This window comes from Bactrocera dorsalis, chromosome 2 (assembly GCF_023373825.1).
Source record: "Bactrocera dorsalis isolate Fly_Bdor chromosome 2, ASM2337382v1, whole genome shotgun sequence".
In the NCBI taxonomy this organism is placed as follows: domain Eukaryota; kingdom Metazoa; phylum Arthropoda; class Insecta; order Diptera; family Tephritidae; genus Bactrocera; species Bactrocera dorsalis.
Window position 1 is genome coordinate 6,442,028 of NC_064304.1, and position 25,734 is coordinate 6,467,761.

General features: G+C 36.1%; 1 protein-coding gene across 12 annotated transcripts in view; it reads left to right on the forward strand.

Annotated features, from left to right (window-relative positions):
- Nucleotides 1-25,734, forward strand: part of LOC105227019 (polypyrimidine tract-binding protein 1) — a 498,255-nt gene that overhangs the window by 410,394 nt on the left and 62,127 nt on the right. For all 12 annotated transcript variants that reach the window (XR_007422012.1, XM_049450402.1, XM_049450400.1 and 9 more), the window contains one exon: nt 8,780-9,048. Coding sequence is in view for 11 of the 12 variants with exons in the window: in XM_049450402.1 (XP_049306359.1) it covers nt 8,780-9,048 (269 nt within the window). In the remaining variant the exon portion in view is untranslated. The remainder of the gene's footprint in view (nt 1-8,779; nt 9,049-25,734) is intronic.

Genomic DNA, 25,734 nt, shown 5'->3' on the forward strand with positions numbered 1-25,734 from the left:
GCGGTGTTTTAGTGCTATCGATTTATCGATTTGTTGGTGTGACGCAACGGTTAATGATTTAAATTAAATTAAATACTTTTATGTGCAAAAAAAAATCAGTGCGGCTTTAAGGCGCTTTGGCAATTGTTTTAAGGTGTCTTTATATCAAATTTTCTGAGGATATTCTCACAAATACACCGTCACCTAAAATGCAAAACGCGTATCAACAAAAAAATCGAAGTTCAGTTTTTTTATTGTTTATGATTTACTAAATCATATTACATTTATGTAGCACAAAATTTTCAGTTTCCGCTATCAGATAACCAATATATAACCAATAATAACCTATAATGTAACCGGTATGTAACTAATATATAACCATTTTATAACCAAAACTCAAATTTTGTTTCAATATGAGTGATTTCTATTACATTGTTTTTCTTTCGCCTGTAAACTTATGAAAAGTGATTTGACGATATTTTGCATTATAGGTAACGATATGTAATTTAAGTAACCGATACATGTCTCACATCGCCACTTAAAATATCGCAAACCAAAAATTTTATGTACTCAAGCATGCAGAATGACTCAAAGCAGCTTCGAAAATAATTCCCACCTTCCGTTATGATGTGCTACATGCAATCAACGGTGTAATAAATTAATCGATACATGCCACACATCACTACTTGAAGCATCGCAAAACAAAAGCGCGGAAATATGAAGAGCATTAAGCATGATGAAATGGAAAATATATGATTAATGATAAATGCAATGAAATGAAGCAAACCGTTGTAAAGGCATCCGCAGAACAACACAACACACATACAAACATTTATATGGATTTATATGGATGTACTGTGGCGTAGCGCTTCGCATTGTTCTCCATATGCTAAAGTTAATTAATGATGACAATTTAAATTCATATCCTCGGCACACACACACACGCATGCATGCATGCAACGCATATGCGCTTTGTACTCCCGGGCGTGTTTAAAATTTATTGGTTGTTGTTACACACACACACTCACATACAAGCATACACTTGTACATTGGTATATTGATAAATAAACAAATATTTAATATAAATATATGCAGAGCTAACTGAAACAAAGCGACAACTACAGCGGCAAAGTGTTCCGCAACGGAAGTCTGCGCTCTCTCTCTCTCTCTCGCTGCACTGCCAATTTGCAACATCGAATTAACTACCGCCTACCAAGTGAGGTCACTCGTTGCTTTGTTGTTGTACACGCGGTCGTTATAGCTTGCCGCCTCTGTGCCTGCTGCATTTCCTTTTTATTATTATTGATTACAATTAAAATATTTATTCAGTACCGTGTATTAATTAACTGCCTACCGGGTCTAATAGGTGGTCGAGGTCACGTGATTGCCGCCGTTCGGTGCGTTTTGAGTGCGAAAAGTTGTAGGCAGATTTTGCTAGTAATAACAGAGCCTAATAGTTGAATAACTGTCACAGGTTTTCTATTCAAAAAAGAAAAGTCAGTTAATATCTCCTTCAGCGAAGGTGTTAAGAGTTTATTATCTTCTCAATATTTCTACATTTCTTTATTTGCCTCTATGAGTTTTCCACTAGATGAACTTTATATTCCAAATTTCCAGAGTGACTGAACATATGTATGTCTAAATTTCCTATCTAATTCTTAAAGCAAAATAAAATAGAAATCGAATTTTCCATGGTTGGGCGCTCTCACAAGACTCGCTCTCAGGAGTTTGATAGTTTATTTCCTACTTTTCAACTCATATTACTGTGCAACTGTATTATAAAGCCACAGAGCATTTTTTATCATCCTCGTTATAGCTGAGAACCCCCCAACAAAACCAAGCTTCATCTCATCCGAGTTGAAAAAAATCGCTATGCCATAGCCTGTTGCAATTGGTCCACCATTTTACAGCAAAATTAGTCCCACACTTTGCAGCGTTGTGCTCACACTTCCGTTAATGCAAGTTCATACTCCATGTTCTTGCAACACTTCGCCAAGTACAGTTTGCTTACAGTTCGCTGCAGGTCAACGTTCCAAATTTGCTGGAAAAAATTAATGACCTGCAGTTATTGAGGAGCGAGTCAGTCGAGTGTCATCAGCGCTCGGTAAAATGAATCTGTTTTGCAAATGAAACGCCGTCGTTATTGAAATGCTATCTCTGTTTTCGCTATTTGTTGTTGTTGTTTTTTCGTTTTTATGCAGCCGCTCGTAATCGGTCAGTGATGCAGTTGCCTTTAGTCAAATCGGAAATTACACTTTTTCATTAGTTCAAAGCGGAAATGAATCCGAAACGAAATTACACACACCGAATGAGCGAATGAGGGTAAAAGACACAACACGAGTGAATGTTCGAAATGGTTTATCGCATCACGCTCGTCGCTTTATTTTCACGACAAATGGGTACGCTTGTGAATATCTGTTTTTTTTACAATTTTTTTTTTATCTTATACACACATATTTAAATACAAATTAAATATTTGTTTTTATCAACTTTAATTTCAATGAAAGCAACTACTTTTTCATCACTTTCATCTTTGACCTTACTATGAAAAAAAAATATAACGGTAATCAAAGTATTTGCCCTTAATATTACACAAAATTGCGCTGAAATTTAGAGGAAATCCTAAAAATGTGTTGCTGACACTCTTAATTGCGGCATATTAGCATTCGTGCTGGCCTGTCAAAATGCGGCGCTTGAATTGTGAAGTATCATGGAAAAGAATACGCCCAGCCTTGAACTACATACTTGCGTAACATGTGTGCCAATTAAATAAATTTTAAAACAGTTATTTTTCACAATTCGTGGATATTCTTCTTTTTCGTGTTTCTATGTTTCTTCTTCGTGGATTATACATTTGTATTTTCCCCTCTTCAGCATTTTTCTGCGAATTCCATTAATATTTCGACGCATTTTTTCATACTTTAATTTTTTTCTAGATTAATAAAGTTCTAATGTGCCCATATTTGAGCCCTAGCCTCCCCTTATATTGCATTTTGGTACCCAACTTTCACTTCCGATTTTTGTGGAATGTAACTTTTAGTTGTGAATTGGAATTAGAAATGAGGTGCGTAACTAGCGAAAGTTTGAAACAGCAAAAATAAAAGCTTTACATAATATCAGGAGGTCTTATTTTGCCTGAATATTTCTGAAAAGAAAAAATTAAAAATTCATAGGATATTGCCAACCGTCGAAGTTGATATAATAGTAAAGAATTATGTTTTATTTTTACAGCATTTTCCAATAAGAGTGACATGATATAAACACAGCAATTATTAAGAAAGTTCAAATGTTTTTCATTTAATGTGAAGTACAAGTTCTGAATATATGATAACATCATTCAAATGACCTCTACGATTTCTTTAGTCGAGTACTCTTCCCACTAAATCGAGCCATATGCCATGAATAGCAATTTCAATATTGACTTCGAATAACCTCACAATAAGTGGTATAAAGGTGTTGAATCACAATTTCTTGAAATAATCGAATCTCCAAACTTTTACACAATAATGCGGTTCTTGCACGCAATGTGTGGTTTGTCTCATCTTGTTGGAACCATATATTGTCAAGGACAACTTCTTCCAATTGCGCTCTCCTTTGACAGTAACAATGTGACCAGCTTCATTTCGAAAGAAACGGACCGATGATTCCACCAGACCAAAAACCACACCTAAATATCAATTTTATGAATGTTATGGCTGCTCATGAATAACTTGTGGATTTTCTTTCCAACACAATAGATAGTTTTGTTTATGTGCCGGACCACTCAGTTGAAAGTGAGCCTCATCGGAGATGATTTTCTCGATATAATTGTCAAGTTGTTCCAAGGCAAAATCAGCAAATTCCCGATCTTTACAGTGACCCAATGGCATCAGTTCTCGATTGAGAACATTTTTATCCTGATGCAAGTCCAAATCCCCTCTCTCAAAATCCGTCAGGTTATGATTTGAGACAGTCCCAATTCTTGACAACGTCAATACAAATTTCGACCGTTAGCACTACTTGCCGGCAGCTACATATATGTACATTACTTCGAACAGTTCTTTGTCTTATTGTCACTTGAAGATTATATAAAGATGATGTACGCTCGAAATTTTCAACAATTCACTCACAGGTGCACGATTTTTACGACCGTAAAATGGCAGCTCTCACGAAAAGTTGCAATTGGAGGATGATTATTTTGATAATAGAATAATTTGTATTCGTTGCTCCTGCGTTTAGCTTTCCATTATGAAATTGTAAACATTACTGAATACAAGGAAAAAAATTACAGATATTGAAGTATCAAATATGGTGAAAAGACATGTAGAAAACATATCATCCTTATTGGAAAACCCGGTATAAGATTGGTTCTGCCTCTATTCCGAAAGTAAAGCGATACATTTCTGACAAGAATTTCAAAAAAGATCCAAAGGAGCATTATGTATACTAACTCATTTATAACTGTCTTTAAACCCTTCAAAAAAGGCTGTATGGCGAATAGAAAAAGAAACTGGTATAAATAAAAAAACTGGTATAATAAAATAGAATATGATAGGATAGAATACTTTAATGAGATATTTCTCAATGATTTATGCCTCAAATACACAACATTGTTGAGAAGAGCAGAGTTCGAACCTAACTCGAATAGCAGTGGCGAATCGAAGAGAGCAACTTAACGCGTCACTTAACTTATCAAACTTAAGTGTGCTCACAATCGAGCTTCAGTTACCAGCCTAGAGTTCTTTAATCGCTACATTAGCGAGAAATAAATTGAAGAGGTACAAATAACTACGAAAATGTAAATGTAAACGCTGTCTTCCAACAGTTGAGCATATTTAATGAATTATATTCCTTGCGGTTGTTGGACGTTCGCAAATCGCATGAAAAATCTGTATTTTCAATTAAAAATTTGCCGCAGAAATGCAACAGGCGAGTGGAAGGAGGGAGAAGCGTAGCAGGGAGGTTTTCATTCGTTCGCAGAAAATGGGTCGCCAACGCTGGCAGACAATGCCATAGAGTGGAGGGGGTAAACAAGCAATTTCATGCAAACAACTGTCTGATAAATACACAGCGAATGGAAACATATAGACATAATAAAAAATAGTTTCAATTATTTATGGAAAAAAAGGTGACTGCATACAGACATACAGTCGAAAGAAAAAAAATAACGAGTTAAATGTGCGCTTTTGTAACTTGAGGCTTAAAAAAAATATTTCAGCTTAATAATTGCGATTGGCGATTAAATTTTTTTGTATTTTAATTTTTTGATTTTTTTTATGCTTAAAGGGTTAATGGGGTTAATCGTGAATCGCTTTTAAATTTGATGTGTGTCTTTAATGTAATGTTTTTTAATGCTTTTGTAATAGGAATTTTAAGTGGTTTAGTAGTAAAGCTAATTTCAGGTCAAAGTTATTTCACAGTTTTTTTTTTAACTAATATTGAGTAGTCGAAAAAGTCATTTCGTATGTCTAATCAAACTTCAACTTATTTTTTAAAATACGAAAAGACTTTTTCGACTACCCAATATTTATTTTGAATATTCTGTAAAAACCCAAAAATTTACCAAAATTAAAATTGAAATGACGACTTGGCAAAAAATTTTATTTTAACAAAAAAATTTGTAGGTAAATGTCAAAATTCATTCAAATATAAACTTATGGCTAATTGAACTGATTTAAAGGGTAATAAGTCAGAGCTATTTTAGGTATCGATTTAATTTGTTTTTTTACTTTCACATTAGATCTAGTCTTTAAGGGTATTTCAGCATTCATTTTCTTCAAATCATCTGTAACTTTATCGGCTTTCAAGTACAAACTATTAAATACTCCTTTTAGACATTTAGCAAAATACAGTAGTACCCCACATTGCGAGTTTAAAGCCATTAATTGCAGAGCATATTTTTTTTTTTATTTTGTGAAATCAACAACTCACATATAAATAATGTAATTATAATATACTAAAATAGCACATATGAGTAAACATACATACATAAGCCTACATTGAGTGCGAGACAAGTGTGACTTGCGGCGACAGCTGCCGACGCGTCCAAATATTTCCAACGAGATGCAGATAAACCCATTTGTCCTGCCAACATTTTTTGGGGTGCGAGATTACTGCGGGCGACGCTACACAGCACCGGCTAAAGCTCCTTTTTTGTACATTTTTTTTTTAAATTATTTTTTGCATTGTTATTTTTCACACCAGTGTTGTTTTCTTTGTCACTTTGGCGCTCAACACATTAAATTCGGTTGTGTATTTAAGCGAAAGCAGATTCGAGCCTACACACATACACGTGTATAAACATTAATGTTTGTAACGCTATTTGTGTCTGTGGCTGGGAAAATAAGCCGGAAGCACAGCTTTTGGGCTCGTCGATTTTTGTCGCGCTCACATGCATCTCTATACATATGTATATGTGTGTGTTTTGGTAAGCAAGAACTAAAAAATAAAAATAATAAAAAATATAAATAAAAACTTATCAGAAAATGTTTAATGTTCGCACAGTGTTGCCACTTTATTGCAAAAAATTAAGAAATGAAAGAATTTTGTTTATAAGAAGCAGCTAAGGATTTAATTTGGGTGGCATTAAGTAATTTATAATTTTTATGTTGTAAGTTTCCGGTTATACAGTTGGCTAGTCGAAAAAGTATTTTCGTATTTCAAATCAATATAGCACAATGTTATTAGCAGCAGTGCAGATGTAGGACTGCATCGACACCTATTGACAAAATACGAAAATACTTTTTCGACTACCATATTTGTGCCCGATCTTGTTTCGGTGGTAAGCTTTTCACCTAGTAAGTAAGAAAAAGATGCCGGTTACTCTATATAGTATATGTATAAATTATGATCTTGATGAGCCGCGTTGGTTTAGCCACGTCCGTCTGTCTGTATTTTTGAGATATCGATCTGAAATTTTGCACAAGTCCTTTTCTTCACAAAAAATTGCTTATCTATTAAAAACGCTTATATCGGACGACTATAGCATATAGCGGTCATACAAACTGAACGAAAGGAATATAGTGCTTGTATGGAAAACTTTTGTATTTGACAACATATCTTGACGATATTTGGCATATCTTATTGTCCAAGCTAAGACTACTAACTCACAATATATTGTTCAGATCGGACCACTATAGCATATAGCTGTCATACAAACAGACCGATCAAAATCAATAAGCGAATATTTTTTTTTTATCTCTTTTGCTATACAAAATGCAGCTGGGAAGCTTCGGTGCAGTCGAAGTTAAATTTTCTTTTTCTTTTCTGAATATTTCTATCAAATATAATCACTATGGCAGCACTGCTTAAAAATATTTGCACGCAAGTGTATATAAAATACACACTATGAGCTTATGAGCACGTATGCATTAGCAATTTACCTGTAAACTCCTCGCACACACACACACTCGCATTCGCTGTCACTCGTAAATGCCGAGTAACCTTTCAGCGTAATCCCATGCAAATGCACCTGTCTGTGCGCTCGTTCTCGCTTTGCCGTCGGCCGACTGGTTAGCTCTCATTGAGTGACTAAGTGTCTGGCTGACTAACGGACTAACGCACTTGACTAGTGACTAGTTGACTAACTGTCGAGTGGCCGAGGCCGACCATTCAGGCTGTGCCACCGTGTCGCCATTGTCTGTGTTGCAAAAGTTTACGCCAGCATAGTGGTCGCGTTGCATGAAAATGTGGCAATTGTTATAATTTCTCACCAACTGCCGCTTCAGCCTGCTTTTGTGGCTGTTTGTTATTGTTGTGTTTGTGTGTTTTGGTATTTATTTGTTGTATAGTTGTTGTGCTGTTGTCACCATTGTTAGTTTTTGTGCATAAATAAATTCTTGCAACATTGTACAAATAGCGACGGATTAAAGTATTTACCCCAGTGAGTGCAACATCCTCGTACAGACACCCACACACACACAAATATACAAACACACATATGCGCACATAAAATTTGCCCAAAATAGCTTGTGCAATATCCTTACTTATGTCGTCGCACACACACATGCAACATGCCACTTGTCGGCATCTATTTTTGCAGCTGTTTGCCGCACAACAACGTTGATGTGCAACATTTCAGGGATTTCCTTGCTGACGTCTGAAGTGGCTTAAATTTTTTATAAACATAAAGTATGTCTTGTGGCACGAGCTTTCTGCCTGCCGTAATGTGCCACAGTGCTTTGCATGGGTGCAGCGCGGCAGCTACAAGTGCTGTGAACTCGAGCTACTTGCCAAGCTACCCAGCGTGTTGCATGGGGAATTTAGTCGTAAAATGTGTGGCATTTACCACTGCATTTGTGGCACGTCACCCAGCCATTTGCTGCAGTTCTCATTTGCCACATCTGCATACGCATACATACATAGGGGCTCACATGCCTCATATGCACGGCGTTTTTATGTGCCACCAGAGGTGTGGCACTAGCATGGATGACGCATTTTTTAGTGTGTGCGTGTGTGGCAAGGTACGAAAAAGTTTATTGCCGACATAAAAATGTATTGTTTGGTGACAGTAACACCTCACACATGCACAAGCTTTTCTATATACATGCACATATACACATACACGTGCATATACATATATGTGTATATGTACATACAAGTGCGTTATAAAGTTTGATTACCCTCATTCAAATATACCGTTAATTAGCCGCCGCTTGCAGGTGAGCACCGCACTTAAAGTGTTCAAAAGAGTGGCAAGCCAACCCTGCACCCACTATTCTTCCTACCACTGAATACTAATAATACTTCATTGTATATTTATTGATCATTTAATAATTATTTTGGAAAAAATTAATTTTTATATTATTTTGACTATTTTTAGGCAAACCATCAAAAGTCATCCACTTGCGTAACATTCCAATTGAGTCCAGCGAAGCAGATGTCATCTCATTAGGTGTACCGTTCGGTCGCGTCACAAATGTGCTCGTCTTGAAGGGCAAAAATCAAGCTTTCCTCGAAATGGCCGACGAAGTATCCGCGACATCTATGGTCTCATGCTATACCGTTACACCGCCACATATGCACGGACGCATGGTTTATGTACAGTTCTCCAATCATCGCGAATTGAAGACAGACCAGAGTCACAACAATGTGAGTAATCAATGAAAAACTAATTGTATTTGATAATAAGTGTTTAGATTTAAGATAATTCTAAGCAGAAAAAACTTCCTAGCTGTCAGTCACCTTTTTTCGGTGGTCCTCCTGAAGATCATTTTTTCGGAGGTTCTGATTATTTCATATTGGATCTAAGGGATCCAAACTTTTTTCGTTTACAAAATCCACCAAAAACAATTTTTTCTGAGTGGCGAGTGGATATATTACCTCTTATTTCTTCCTTTGTTGTTGTTGTAACGGTTATCCATTATCGTGGTAAGGTTCAGATAAGTTGTCATCGAGGTCATCCAACGGTAGACACAGAAAACATGCTGTTTCGACAGGGCGAACCATAGGGAGAGGGGCGTCAGATGTATAGGTTTAGCTGGTCATGCAAAAAGGTGGTTAGAGTCATGCGGGGACTCGTTGCATGCTGGACGTATATTTGGTATGTCGCAATCGATTCAGGTTAAGTAGAAGTTTAACCTGCTAAAGTATTCAGAGCGAATGTGCGTAAGAGTCACTCTCGATTCTCGCGGCAACTCGAGCTCGTTGTCTGCAATGCGTCGTGGTTTGACTTCAAGTGCGCCATTAACAGAGAGGGTGTAGGTGACTGTAAATGCAAGTCTGAACTTAGTTGAGTCCGAAATTTGGTCGGGAATTGTCTTATGGCGTCGCCGTAATTAAGGTAAGACCTCTTGATGTTTCTAGAAAGCAGTTTCACTTCAAGCAGGCAACTGCAGGGTTGCTGTCTACCAAAACAGCCCAACAGAGACTACTTGGAGAGGAATTAATTAGTCCCTTTAACTCGAAAATATCCGTGTGCTTGTTGCTGCTTTAATTACATTTGATAATTTAACGAGTGTTCTTTTGGCGCTCGCTTAACAGCGAGCAGAACATAATACCATATTCTCTATTACTATTTTTATGATATCCAAACATAATTCGCTATTTAAATAACTATTTTTGGTAAATAGAAGGTTTTCACAGATATTTGCGCACAAATGTATGCTTCCACATTCACACACGCACACACCACTGTGATAAATAGTAAATAATGCAAATGAAAATTCATGCAAACACGAAATGAATACCTTTGAATGCCATTTAATTTAAATATCCTAATTCAGCCCAAACATGGTTAAAACCATAATTGCGAGTGTTTGCGCTCAATGACGTCATTTGTCAACCAACACAACAACAACGCAGGGATTTGTGTCGTCGTCCCTCGGTTGTTTGCCAAAAGCACCGCAAAAGGTGGCAAACTCGACACTTTTTAATTAATCACAATTTGTAACAAATTATACCCGAAGCATTCGCTAAATCACGCACGGATTCCACATATACACAGACACAACACACACACATATGCATATGCCTGGAATTTAACGCTTTGTTGTACGTGCCACACATTGTTCACATTCAAAATTTTCGGTCGTTATTTGGGTTTCAACCCTCGAAATGTCGCCGTAATTTGGAATTTAAGCTAACACGTTTTGAAATGCACGCCTGGAATTAAAACAAATGCTGCACTGTTTGTTGTATTTGCGTAGAGCCACACACGTTGGCGAGCGCTTAACTGCTTGACTTTGTTGCTGTTGCCTGCTTGTCACCTGCCTGTGTTTGCAGCAAAGAGGTCAAAGGATATCTAGCCAAGCGCTGCAAGTTGGGTGTCGGAGTTGTCTGCTAAGACGCCGCAATAGGCCAGTAAGTCAGTCACGCAACAACCTGCTGTCAGGCAGACACTGACAGACGGTCCGTCAGTCAGCAAGTGTGGGCATTAAAGTGTTTTTGTTTGTAAACATGTATACAGACATATCTTAATGTGTGAACCCATATGAATGGCAGCCTCCTCTTGTTTTGTGAGTGCGTTGCGGCTTTGCTTCAATGAATTAGTATGTGTGAGTTGTCTTTTCAGGGAGAAGAGCAAATGACAGTATGTTACATGCCACTGATTACAGCTAACATGTTGCATTGCTTTAGTTGAGTCTGCCGTCTTTTTTTTTTGTTTTTTTGATTCCTTGTTACTTGCTGTCCATTTTTCGTCTCAGCACGATGTGATCTAAGTCAGCTGAGAATTATATATCACCAATTCTATATAACTAAAACCATGTGGCAAAGCTTTGTAGCTGTTGTAAATACTTTAGGAAGTATTGTATAATATTTCTAAAAAGAACTTTCCTAATTAAAAATATATTTCTGTCTGTGAATGTTGAGCTTTTCAGCTTTCGACTAAGCTTTGAATTTTTCTATAGCTTTCACGATAATTGTTTTACTATGATAAATTTCAAAGTTTGCTTCAGTTTAAGCTTTTGAGCTTTCACCTAAGCTTTGGATTTTTTCATAAGCTTTCACAGTAGGAATATTGGTAACCCAAAAATGCATTACTTTTACAATTTCCATTATGTATAATACTATTTAAGCTTTTGAGCATTTAAGTGAGCTTTGCAATTACTTACAAAGCTTTTGAGCTTTCGCCTGAGCTTTGGAGTTTCCTACATGCTTTCACAGTAGGAATATCAATACCCGGTAACTGCGTTACTGTTACAAATCGCTTAGTACACTTCAGTTAAACCTTTGGAGCTTTTTTCTAAGCTTTGGATTTTCCTATAAGCTTCCACAAAACGAGCAACAAAAGTATTGGTACCCAAAAATGCATTACTGTTACAATTTCCACTATGTATAATACTATTTAAGCTTTTTAACTTTTAAGTAAGCTTTGCGTGTTCTTACACCCTTCCGTTATCGACATAGGAGAACACGCTGAATTAATTATTGGTTAGGAAAATGGCGGCTCAATCTAAAACCAATAAATATGCCCCAAACAGTATAGTATATATAGGTGTTCGTTTCTTCTTCCATATCTATTTCGACTATATTGATTAATTAGCATTGAAGTTAGCCCTATTGTATCCACATATATTCCACAGGGTAAGCAACGGTTATATCCTTTGAAATAAAGTCATTATAAAATATTTCTCCTCAATTAATTATTGAAAATCAGTTAATTATTAAGAATGAAATTTTCAGTTGTGAGTAGTCATCAATAAATGATAGTTTTATTGTTGCAACCGATATCAAAAATGCACCATTAACTAATGTGTGTGAAAACTATCAGCTGTTGCTCGCAATCACTCTCACATTTTCTCACCGAATATTTCGAGAGCGTTTGCATATGTGTGCGCCGTTATGAGCATACACTTGTTGTTGCTACACTTGAGTGTAAGTGGTGAAAACATCACACAATAATTACAAATGGCATTCCCAAATACCATTTACCTGCACTATTATCACGCTGCTCTGCTCGTTTGTCCTTCGAAAGCGTTGAAACGATACCAATACAAAGCGTTAGCCATCGCCATCACCCACACATCTACCAAAAGTGTATGAGATATCAGCGCCTGCATGTAGGCAACACCTTGCCTCGGTGAATATCTAATAATGTGTATATTGTTTATTTGCCTTGTGTTCAGCTGCCAATTACGCCGATTACACAAATTGTAATATACCAACGAGGGGCAAGAGTAAATATATTTGCATATTAACTACCTACATACATAGCAAGTGGTATTTAGATGACATATATACCTATGTGGAGCACTTAATGTGGGTACCGACATAAATTTTGCATACATTAAGGCTTCGGGCGGTGTTGTCTTGTCACACGACTCTAGTCTGTTGCATGTCATCACGAGGCAGTTGCAGTTCGCGTACTTGTTAATGCAGTTAATTCTTAGGGCATATGCATGCCAATAATGTATTTATATTGTATAGTTAGTTACAACAACAAGAACTGCATATATGGAACAGTAAGTTCTGCTGGCGTCTGCTATTCAGGTTATCAACACTGAACTGAACAAAGGCAAGTGCTCATTAGTATTGATTGTTGAATTTTTTGCTTGTGACTTTAACGTCGTGTGCCGTGTACATAAAAAGGTATACCCTTTTTCTGTATTGACGCCAAAAAGTAGGCAATTTTTTTTAATTTCTAAAATATCTCTCCAGAGTGGTTCTATTTTACAACAGTCAGGTTTATATTAAACTAGAAGTAATTTTTACACCCTCAAGTTATAAAATATATTAATTTTGTTCCCAAGTTTGTTACACCCAGCCTTGTCCTTCTGCCTATATATAACCGAACTAGTCACTTAGTTTTGAGATATCGATGTGAATTTTGCACATGACTTTTTCTCCTCAAGGAGCTGTTCATATGTCGAAATGGTCGATATCGGACAACTGTAGCATATAGCTGCCATACAAATCGATCGATCAAAATCAAGTTCTTGTATGGAAAACTTTTTTAATTGTCCCGATATCTTCATGACCTTTGGAACAGATTCTTGTGTAAGGCAACGCTACAACGTCCGAAAATATTGTTGAGATCGGCTCACTCTAAAGTGATATTTCAGAAATTTAATAAAAATCATTGCCTACTTTTTGGCGCCAAGACACAAAATTCTGTACATGAGGACCCATTAAATCAAGACACAGATTTTTTATAGCCTTTTATGTGTAAAAGAAATGCACCTGTTATATTAAAGCTTCGGTGCAATCGTAGTTGATGTTGTTAGAAGCCGCCAGCACTTTTACCGCCTGGCTATTTTCATGATAACCTATGGACATAAGTAATTTCATGAAAATTTATTTGGGTTTTGTTTTTCGTATTAAATTTGCCCTATACAAACACGAAAATACATGTTTGATATCAAATACATTTCGAATTAACTCATGCTGATTACATAAAATTACTTTGAAGAGCTTTTAAAAAAATTCACATTACAAGCATTATTTATTCAAGAGATAATTAGTCAAACCCGCATATGTGTATGTGGACATAGACTGTTGCCCATGTATTTGTAAGCTGAATTAAGCTTGTAATCCGCTTTTGCCACTCCTCTCATTCCACATTCACACACACACATACACATTTATATGTAAACATGTGTGTAGTAAAAAGCTTTGCTTGCTTTCCATTCCATTTGTATTTGTATGCTGCTCAGCGCTCACCCGCTGAACAACCCACACTTGAACAAGCATATATTTTTGCGTTGCACCCTTTTAACCCTTTCAGCTAGTGCTTCTTCTGCCGATTGCTGTTGTGGCAGCTCAAAAATTAATTTATCAAAATTACCCACAAAAACAATCACACGTCACATTTGATCCCTAAAAACAGTCGCAACAGCTCGAAATCCCCAACTAACGCACACACACACACATATGTGCCACATTAGCGCACATACGCTCGGCAATAAGTAAAACAACAAACAAATTTATATTGTGCTTGTACTTTGGTTTGTCGTTACCTGTCTCCCGGCTGCTTCACCTTTTGCCATTAGTGCCCATCACATGCTGAAGCACTCGCCGCCATCTTCCGCCGCGCACTGCCGAAATGGTTTAGTCATCACCGCCTCACTTATCCTTCAATCTCGACCGCAGCTGCATTCATCTTCATTCATTTCTTCAGCAATCTCCAGTCGGAATCTGTGAGCTCGGCAGCGTCTTCGGCGCATCCACTTTTGGCAGCAGAAATCCTCGGAAATCCATCTGCTCGCAGCCACCAGTGCGCCAACTGTCTTCGCAATTCACTGAGTGTTTCGCCACACTCATGCACAGAGACATACACTTAAGCACTTCTAAGCATGTGTACGAGTGTGTGATTGTTCAGGTCTTCACGTGACATATTGCTTTCTTCAGTTGTGCGCTTCTTTTACATTCTTTTTGGTCCCATCGTACGTGTATGAATATTTATTTTTATATCTCTTTGTTGTTTTTGCTGTTGTTTTTCTTTTTTTTTAGCTAGCAAAAGAAATGTCAGCCCAAACAAGCTGCGCCACAAGAATAGCTGCCAGTCAGGGGAGCTCCGATGATTTGCTTGTTGTGTGTGCTCGTATGTGTCAGCAATAGTGGTAGTTGTTGTTGTTGCCAACATTGCTTAGCTGATTTTCTTGCTTTCACTGCTATTGTTGTGCTGTGCCGACATGCCTTTGTCAGTGCGTTTGTGTGTGTGAGTGAGTGTTGGTGTGCTTGAACAGATGATTGCAAAATCCTGTTCTATGAGGGTTAAATCCCCGAAGGTATATGAGAAATATTCGTAATGCACACACCTTGAACGAGCAGTAGTGGGCAATTGGAACGATGCACACATGGAATTGTCAAACATGTGTTTGTGTGTCACATATGTATTTTTATATGGTATTTGTGCATGCGGAAACGCAATCTAACAAATATTTATCAAAATTTAAACGAGAAAATTCTTGCTGTGAAAATATTGCAAATAATAAAACTGCAAGCAATTTGAATTATATAATATACATATCTAAAGCCGTTATCTACATATGTAGCAGATGATTTTATTTATTTCTTTAAGAATTTTCCATTATAAGTATGTTGCATAGATCTTTTTTTCTATGTATATTGCCTTAAATAAGTTTAAAATTCTCCATTAAAATATTTTTACCTGATTTGAAAATATTTCAAACAGAATTTCGTAAAATATTGAAATTCAGGTGGCAAGATCATAAAAATATTTAATTATACTCTCGCAACAAAGTTGCTAAAGAGAGTATTACAGTTTTGTTCACATAACGGTTGTTTGTAAGTCCTAAAACTAAAAGAGTCAGATATAGGGTTATATATACCAAAGTGATCAGGGTGACGAGTAGAGTTGAAATCCGGATGTCTGTCTGTCCGTCCGTCCGTGCAAGCTGTAACTTGAGTAAAAATTGAGATATCATGATGAAACTTGGTACACGTATTTCTTGGCTCCATAAGAAGGTTAAGTTCGAAGATGGGCAAAATCGGCCCACTGCCACGACCACAAAATGGCGGAAACCGAAATCCTCTAAAGTGTCATAACTAAGCCATAAATAAAGATATTAAAGTGAAATTTGGCACAAAGAATCGCATTAGGGAGAGGCATATTTGGAAGTAATTTTTTTGGAAAAGTGGGCGTGGCCCCGCCCCCTACTAAGTTTTTTGTACATATCTCGGAAACTACTATAGCTATGTCAACCAAACTCTATATAGTCGTTTCCTTCAGGCATTTCCATATACAATTCAAAAATGGAAGAAATCGGATAATAACCACGCCCACCTCCCATACAAAGGTTGTGTTGAAAATCACTAAAAGTGCGTTAACCGACTAACAAAAAACGCCAGAAACACTAAATTTTACGGAAAAAATAGCAGAAGGAAGTTGCACTCAGACTTTTTTTAAAAATTGAAAATGGGCGTGGCGTCGCCCACTTATGGACCAAAAACCATATCTCAGGAACTACTCGACCGATTTCAATGAAATTCGGTATATAATATTTTCTTAGCACCCTGATGATATGTACGAAATATGGGTGAAATCGGTTCACAACCACGCCTTCTTCCAATATAACGCTATTTTGAATTCCATCTGATGTCTTCTCTGTATAATATATACATTAGGAACCAATGATGATAACGGAATAAAACTTTACACAAATACGGTATTTGAGCTGAGGTATCACGTTTAAAAAAATATGTAAATGACGGATAATGAAATCTCGATTATCACTTTATCATGCGAGAGTATAAAATGTTCGGTGACGCCCGAACTTAGCCCTTCCTTACTTGTTTTGATTATTTTCTTTCAGCATACTCTTTTTATGTACTTACCACATATTTTCTCTTCTAGTTCTTAAAAAATATGCATTTAAATATTTTGAAAGTGTGGTAACCCTCTAAAAATTTTTCAGTCTTTTTTTTACTTCAGATACCTTTAAAATCATTTCGCTCTATAGGTACTAAAGTATAAAAAAATATATATGCATATATTTTAAATAAGGTGGCATCATCATACAATGATACTTTATTTTTTTTTATAAAACCTTTATTTATGTTATATTATGTTTTTTCTTTTATTTCTTCGAAAAATATGAATTTAAATATTTTGAAAGGGTGGCAACCCTATAAAAAATTTTCACAATTTTTTTTGGTTAAAATATTTTATAACCTCTTTGTCATGTTCCAAAATATCTCAAAAAAAATTTATATACATACGTACATACTTGAAATCAGATGGCATCATCAAAATTTTTTATTTTAATTCGTATATTATTTTTTGTAGTCCTTAACACTTTTTTCATATCCTCACTACAAATTTTATATTTAATTCTTTCAAAAAATATTAATTTAAATTTTTTGAAAGTGTGGCAACTCTCAAAATCTGTTCATAAAACTACTTTTATCTTTTGATACCTAAAAGTTCTTTGCAATGTTTTATATACATACATATGTACATATGTATTTATATTTATTTTTTATAATATTTCTAAAAGTTTTAAATATTTCCAATCAGGTGGCAACATAACATAATTATATATTATTGTACTTATTTTCTATGGAAATTGCTCCTTTAATGCCCATGATACATATTTTATATTTTATTCGATTACGAAAAATCTATTTAAATATTTAGAAAGTGTGGCAACCCTATTTTTTTTTTATACTTAACTTTTTGTCGAAAGCGAAGCAAATACATTATTGACAAATGATCACAACTTTTTTTTAATTATTGAACAATATGGCAACCTACATAAATCTACCAAAATAATTTTTTTTTTTTTTTAATAATAAATTATTACTTGTTTTCTAATTTTACATAATAAATTCCATAAATTTATATTTAAAGCTGAATGACAACTTCCCAAAAAAGTATTTCTGTTTTTTGTTTCAAGAGTACTATCTTTCCTTGAATTTAGAACACTAGAATATACCAGAATTTGTATGAAAGTTAAAAATATGAAAAAAGTGAGCCTCAATATCATACAGCGAATCTGTTTCAACTCCAATGTGGTGTACGTCAATTTAAAATTGCCAAATAAATAAACATAATCCAATAATGAGTTGTACTCACACTGAGCTTTGTAAAGGAAACGAAGGCATATATCTAGGCGCATTACTTAAACCCAGACATTAACGAGCCACTTTTCATTATTTGTCGTCTTTAGCATTCGAAAAAGTTTAACAAGCATTAGCAGTCCAAATTTAAATAAAACAAATGCGCCATAAACCTAAATCAACAGACCTACAATACACATAAATCCTTAATTCCTATGAGCAACACATAGCACTTGTTTGGCATGTTCTATTTGCCATTTTGGTCATATGGTATTGTCGGCTTTTCTTCCCAACGCTATTTATTTTTCGTTATTTTTTGTTTCGTTTTTTTTTATTTTTCTCTGATTTTTTATTTTTTTTTGATTTCTTATTTTTCTTTGATTTCTTATTTTTGTTTATTATTTTTGTTTTATTTTTCTTCTGCACTTTTGTGGCTAATATTCCTTGTTAGCTGGCTTATTTTGTGCTCCGGCACCACTCATTCTATTCGATATTCGCTGTTCACTGCACGTAGTAACGGTAATTGAAATCCATTTGCACACGTCACACCAATCGATGACTCAGAGAACGACGGAAAGGTGAAAAAATCGAAAAGCAGCAAGCAAAAACAATACGAACTTACAGAGATTGTTTTGTGTGTGTGTGTTTTCAAATATATACCGTTAGACGTAAGCTTAACTTATGCTTGCGCAACGTCAGCGCACAACAAAAACAAACAAAACAACGCGCTGATACCTGTATGTTGAGAAATGTGAGCTCGATGCCACAAATCTTCACGCAACACTCGAAGGATCTGGCGCGGCGGCGGCGAAGCAGAACAAGCGAATGTGGAAAAGCCAGAAAACCACCGGTCCTTCACCACCGACGCCTGCAAGAACTGCGCCGCGCACTTCAGCAGCAATCAGCGGCCAAAGTGTATCGACAAGCACAGTAACAACAACAACAACGAGAAAGCATCTTGTTGATTTGCGCTTAGCGCCGAACAATACACGCGCTGCGAAAGAAAAATATCAAGAAAATAAGTTAAACAACAACAAAAGACAAACAAAAGCAAGGGCAAAAACAATAACAACAACGTATAACACAAGATTAAGCTGGCTTGTAAGCGCACGGCACGGCGAGCGCAGGCAACAAGCAGCGGCAGTCTGGCAAGTCAGTGCTCCAAAACGAGGCGGGCATTGCCTCACATTCACATACTGATATGTGTGTTCGTATGTGTGCGCCGAGTGCTAATACATCAGCGCAAATCCTTTAACCTCTTTCGGTGCTTTTGTTTTTGTTTGAAATTTTCGTTGGCTTATTTGTTTGGCACTTCGGTTGGTCTTTTGTTTTTATTATTTTTATAATATTGAATTTGCGCTGCTTACGCCACCTCCTGGCTGCCTCGCTGCCTGGCTGGCTGATACGGTTACGCGTTGATGGTATAACGGTAAAGCTTTTTACGCCAAATAAACACAAGCGCAAACTTTGGCGCGCACATACACATACTTACTCTTATGTACATACATATGTATGTATGTGTGTGTGACGCGGCGCGCACGTTTGCTCACAAGGAGCCTCACGCGTGCTGGCGCTCACACACATAAATCAGCAAAGTGCCTTATAATCCTGCAAATGGACAGGATACATGATGCCATTTGTTTGCACATATATGCTATATGTATGCATGTGTGTGTGGCCATGCGTGCGTGCGCTGTTGCTGCAAATCTTTTCTCGCCTTGTTAGATTGAAATAAAGTAGAAAATTAAATAAACACGCTGCTTACGTATGCTCCGCCAGAGATAATATTATTAGCGCAAATCAAACACATACAACAATAACAACAGCTACAGATGTAACAATAAAACAGCAACACATGCAACAACAACAATCACATTGTACACTTCTATGTTTGTAGGCAAGCAAAGAAAACCAGAAAAGCCAGAAAGGATTCATAGGCCACACGCCGTGCCTGTGTGCTGCTTATGCGCCTATATGTATGCATTGATTTTTGTTTTCTTTATTTCTTCTGCCTGCTCGTGTTGACGTATCACTTTAGCGTTGTTGAAATTGTTATTGTTGCTGCCGTCTTTTTTTCACGTCTGCCGCTCTCCTTAAGCCACGTTCGTGCGCCTTGCCGCCTTTAATCCGTTGCTAATAATAGTAATCCTTTTTGCGGTTTAATCGCTTGTCGTTTCTTCGCGCTTATTTGCTTAACTTTGCGCCAATTTAGCAGTTGACGTGTTCTATTTCTTACACAGCGTACAGTTGTGTGCCGTTTTTGACTTATTGTAACTGTTGTAAGTGGTGTTCCAAAGGCTGCTGACAAGCATTAGTTGCATGTCAACATATTCGTCTGCCAGGATTAACAATTCAATTAAGCTTACAGGCGAATTAACACCTCAGCACGCGCTACCTAGCAAAGTTTGATATTTGATCGAATATACATGTGTATGTAAATGATATATATGTATGTATATATAATATATGAACTTTATATATATGAAAATGTCTGCTTATTTGTAACTGCATGCCAATTTATTTCTTTTTGGCTTAAATGTTAGGAAACTTAGGGCTTTGTAATTCATTTTATCGAAAAGTTTTACCTAATACCACTCGTTTCAATCTGATATAACTGTCAAATTTCAGTCGAGCTTTTATGATAGTTGCTACAAGGTTCCAAAATCGTACAAATTTTTAAAAAGAAATTTCATTTATTTTTTTTTCGAAAATCTAACTTTAACCCTTTAGATTAACTGTTATACATGCCAGACCAAAAGCTGTTATACACCACTAAAACAAGAGAAAAAAGTGAATACTATGCAAATTTTTACTTTTTCACAAACTTAAATGCTATAGGGTGATACATTTCCTACTTTTTTAAAAAAGAACATAGAAACTTCAAATTTAATGGCGAATGTTTATTATCATTCGAAAGAACATTCTTTGGCATTCATTTTTTTAAGGTTATCTCTTTCAAACGTTGGCAACCACGTCTCAGATGGTTCATCCGTTGAGTCCTATTTTCGATGACTGGTTCCAGCATTTCCACTGATAACTGACGAATGACACGCTTGATGTTTTGCTCCAAGACTTGATACGAATTTTGACAAAAGTACCTCTATTTGGATCACACGTTATAAATAATAACAAATTGGTTCAATATCTCTAACTTCGAACTTCGAAGACAAATTTTTCGATTTCAGAGACTAACTTTGAAAACGCGGTTTTTTTTTACTTATGACTCAATCTTTCGAAAACTATTTTTTTGGCCCAACACGCAAACAAATCTCTTTCCCATATACATTCCGTAAAGAAAGTATCGGGAACTCTTCATTTCTCCCTCTGATCTCCCGCTTATATGGAAGACAGGTATTTTTTTTTTTTGTGATGCCTAAAATTAGCGTGATCTATCACCCAGTGTGTTTACAGCAGCTGTTTCTGTCAGTCGACCTCAGTAGTGTAGAATTTTATACAATTTTTTAACGTATTTGTGTTAAATTTTGGCCAAGTACTCAACAAATATCATTGAACAGGTACCGAATCGCCCTGATTTAGCTCCATATGACTTTTACATTGCTTCACACTGAGGTATCCACTTCGGAGAACACGCTTCGACTCAATTGAAGAAATCAAAACATATTCGACGCGAGAACTGAAGGCCATCCCGGAAAATGCCTATAAAAAATGTTTTGACAATTAGAAGGGGCATTGGCACATGTACATCGCTTCAAATAGATGTTACTTTGAAGGCGATAAAATAAATTTTGATGGTGATTGAAAAATTTTCGTTTTATTTATACATTTCGGATACTTTCTTGACAGAATGTAGTATAATATACAGGAGACTTTGAAGCGTGGAAGATTTTCTCCCTCTCTTTATAAGAAAACGATATATTTTTCAATTTGACTAATTCTGTCGAAGAGCATAAAAAAGCCGAAAAATAAAGGAGTTATAATCAGTTCAGCTTTTTGTGCTCAGCCAAATTAATTTAGCACATTGAGATCATAATTGTGAAACCTGCTATTCGCTTTGGCACAGCCGGCTACTAGATAAACGATAAACTCGGTTAACGATCAGTTTTAATACTTGCCTGTCCTTAATTATTATAGTGATTAAAATTCATCAACTGATTGCTATTTTAGCAATGCACAGAACCCAGTTCACAGCCTGGACAACAACCGGCTGAGTTAAACACAGCCACATTTAGAGTGTAGACAACAACCTGCAACTGAAATCCAATCTGAACTCAGTTTGAATTCGATTAAGAATAAATGTAGTAAATTTAGATTTTTATTTTATTTTTATTTTTTGCTAAACCGATCTAAATAAGCGCATTAATCGAACAAAGGCCGGTTCATTGGGCAACTAACTCCTGAGTGACTAGGATATAATGCTGTGATTTATGAGTGTGTTTGTAACCAATAATATGGGAGTTTTGAGTACCATAGTGAACCAGCGTTCTGAGCTGTAAGTGAAATCACTGTTAACATCGATCTAAGGCTTTATTTCTCAAAACTTGAAATCGCAAATTTTATAAGAAATATACTTTTATAGTGAAACAACACTCCAACCCAGCCTTTCAACACTTCTATGCGCACTTTCTTCAAAACGTTTGTTAATTTCATTTCAATTTCGTTGCGAATAACTTTTTCAATTACTTTTTAATATAAAACTCTTTACTGCTTTGTATATCCTCATTTGTGGCGCTATAACTCGGACGTACTCACTCTTTTACTGCCGCAAGTAACTGTCACTTATGACCCCAGATGTGACTGAGCCACACAATATGCGTGAAGTTAACTTGTTGCGGTTGCAAGTTAACTCAGTCCGATGCATACACACTACTTTCTTTGTATGTTTGTGTGAGTAATATTCAAGTTGCAAGCGCATAAAAGGGTTACACACACACATACATCCACACTCGCATGCAAATATGGCGCGTGCGAGGGGCGTGAGTGGAAAACAATAATATTTATGAAGCTTAAAATGCGCGCAACCGCTTCTTTTATGCGCTTCATATAGTCTTTCGATAGTTTTTAACTTCGCCCAGTCAGTTTATTTTATAAGCTGATGCCTTTATGCACTTGTTGTTGCTGTTGTTGATGACAAAAACCGCTTGCGCGCAAACAAAAAGTGCAGTGACTGCGTGAGGGAGGAGATTGAAGCGTGAGCAGAACAAATTTTATTTTAGTTTGTCACAGCTTTCTCATATTTTCTTTCTTTCTATCGCATCGCCCCGCCTCGCTTGCTGCCACACTTCGTTGCTTGCGGATTAAAGTTGCAAAAACACGCTTTGGCTTCTCAGCGCTTCCACAATTGATGAAGAAAGCCAAAAATGTCCGCTTTTTGTATGCTGCTGTTGTTGTTTTTGCAGTTGAGTGCTTATGCCCGGCATTTACTTTTTGCTCGCCACTGTAGTTTTGCTGCTCATTTAACGCTTTTTGCATAAATAACTAAAAACTTTTTTCAGCGCCAACAAATTTACAAACGCTTCACTTTGCTTTCTTCGACGCTTCTTTTTTACGCTCCGCCGACAAAGTGCCACGGATTATCCTTCAATTTTATTTTCCACCGTTTATTTGTTGGTTTTGTTGTTTTTATTTTCGATGTGCTTAAATTTTCGGATTTTATGCTGCTTTGCGGTTGGCATTGTGGTTGCGACATTGTGGCTGCCCCAGTGCTGAAGACTGCGCGCACTTGCCCGCGCACTTACCATCCCCCTCCCACCTTTATGCCTTGGCTCAATTGCGCTGCTTGTAATAAAAATGAAAAACTTTGTAAATTTGCGCAAACTTTTGTTAAAAGCTTTTATCTGTGCTCACGCTTTTTGTTGTCCTCACTCTCCTTGTCGTTGTTGTTTTTGTTATATTTGTTGCGATTTTTTGTTTTACGAACACATTTACCTTTAGTTTTTTGCCTCGTTTCATACCCGAATTGACGTCTTAGTTTTATTTCCTCTTTGAGTAAGTCCCGCGAGTAAGCATTCAAATTTACCGTAATCTGCCACCGCTTCCCGCTCATCGTGCGTATTGCCCGCTTTTCGTTGACACCGGTTATGACTTTATTACGTGTACGACTTTCATTTCTTTCTGAAAATGTCAACCATTTTGAGCGAGGTGTTCTCACTCGCTTTCCGTTCGATGCTTTCACTGCTTGTCCGCTTCATTTTTCTCCTGGGAAGTGCCAACTGGTCAACAAACAACAAACTATAAAATTAATGGAAATATATGAAATACTGCAATGCAAACATGTGTTTTATACCGTTATGGTAACGTCGCAAATATTTGGTGAACTTTCAGAGTGCTTTCACAATGTGAAAGCTCATATTTTGCTATTTGCTGTTCGAAAGCTTTTTTATATTCTGCCAGTTAGTCGCGTGTGCTGTTTTATGTTATTGAGTAAATCTGTACGGGAGTACGCAGTGGTACCTCCTGTCTGCAATAAAGTCGAAAATTTTTTGCTGTTTTACCATGCGATTAATATAATAACAAGTTAAACTCTTGACTACTTGATTACCTCTTGATTTCAGAATGGTAAAAAAAAGTGCCCAAAAACTCACCAAAATTGTAAGCATCAGCTCATTTTAGAACTTATAGTGTTATAACTACTTGAGAGTCAAAAAAGCGATTTTTTGTTGCTCATACAGTTGAAAAGATTATCCGAAAAATTTAAGTCGAGCTAGCAAATAGTTTCGGAGGTATCTGCGTGTACGAATATGTATGAATTCTTAAACTTAGTGCAGTTGGCTCCCAAAGGTTAATCGCGTCTCTCGCGATACTTGTTTCCAAAGTTTGAAGAAAATTCTTCCGAAACAGCTTAACCAATACACTAGATATTTTATAATATTTTGTTAGATAATGATCGAAAGATTAATATCTTGAAAATAATTTTTTAACCACTGTTAACTGTAAATACTTTCACAAAAAACCATTTGCTTTGAGAAGCCGGTATTTTGTCAAAAAACTATATTTCGACTAGGCCTTCGATCATTACCTATACTCTTTTGTGGCCAAAATATTTCGTTGGTTTTTAGGTTTGAGATAGTTTTAAGCATAAAAATATTTATCACCTCCAAACACTTATTATCTGAGGTCTTTCTGGAGCTCGCTTAAGGGATCAAGGAAATCCGGTTAATAAAGTAGATTAATTTCTATAATTTTAGTATATTTTTATATATTTATTAACTAAAATGTACTGCGAAAAAAATTCACAAGAAAATATATTTTTCTGCCTTGCAGTTGTCTTCATTTAGACAATTAGCGATCCTCTCTATCGATTATTGCAAACAATTAGTTCATTAACTACATTAAAAAGCGTACCGACAGCTTCTGACATACTTATAATATATCATGATAGCCCAATTATAATAGTTAAAGCAATGGTCTCTTAATTGGTTCGAAGTTCCCAATTAACTCCATATAGATTGCAAATGTAGTGATGATTCCTCGAAATTTCCGAATTGTCTATAAATTTACTTCCTCGAAGCACACTTTATACTTTCTGAAGAAATTTCAAAAAAATTTAAAATTAATATTGTAATTTTTCATTGTCAATTAATAACCACTTAGTGAAATGTAAGTCCATTAATGCTCAATTAGCGTATAGGTCTTTCACTTAATGTTGTCATTTAGCTAATTGTATTTAAGTACGTTTACTTTAGTAACACTTCGTTGTTAATAGTCTCAATTAAGATATGTAATTACTATATTTAAATGGCTTGAATTAGCTATCTGTCATTAAGTATAAATAAAAATATATAAAAGCCTTTTTGCACATCCAAATTAATTTAGTACATTCAGATTATAATTGAGAAAGCAGGACAGCCGGCTTCT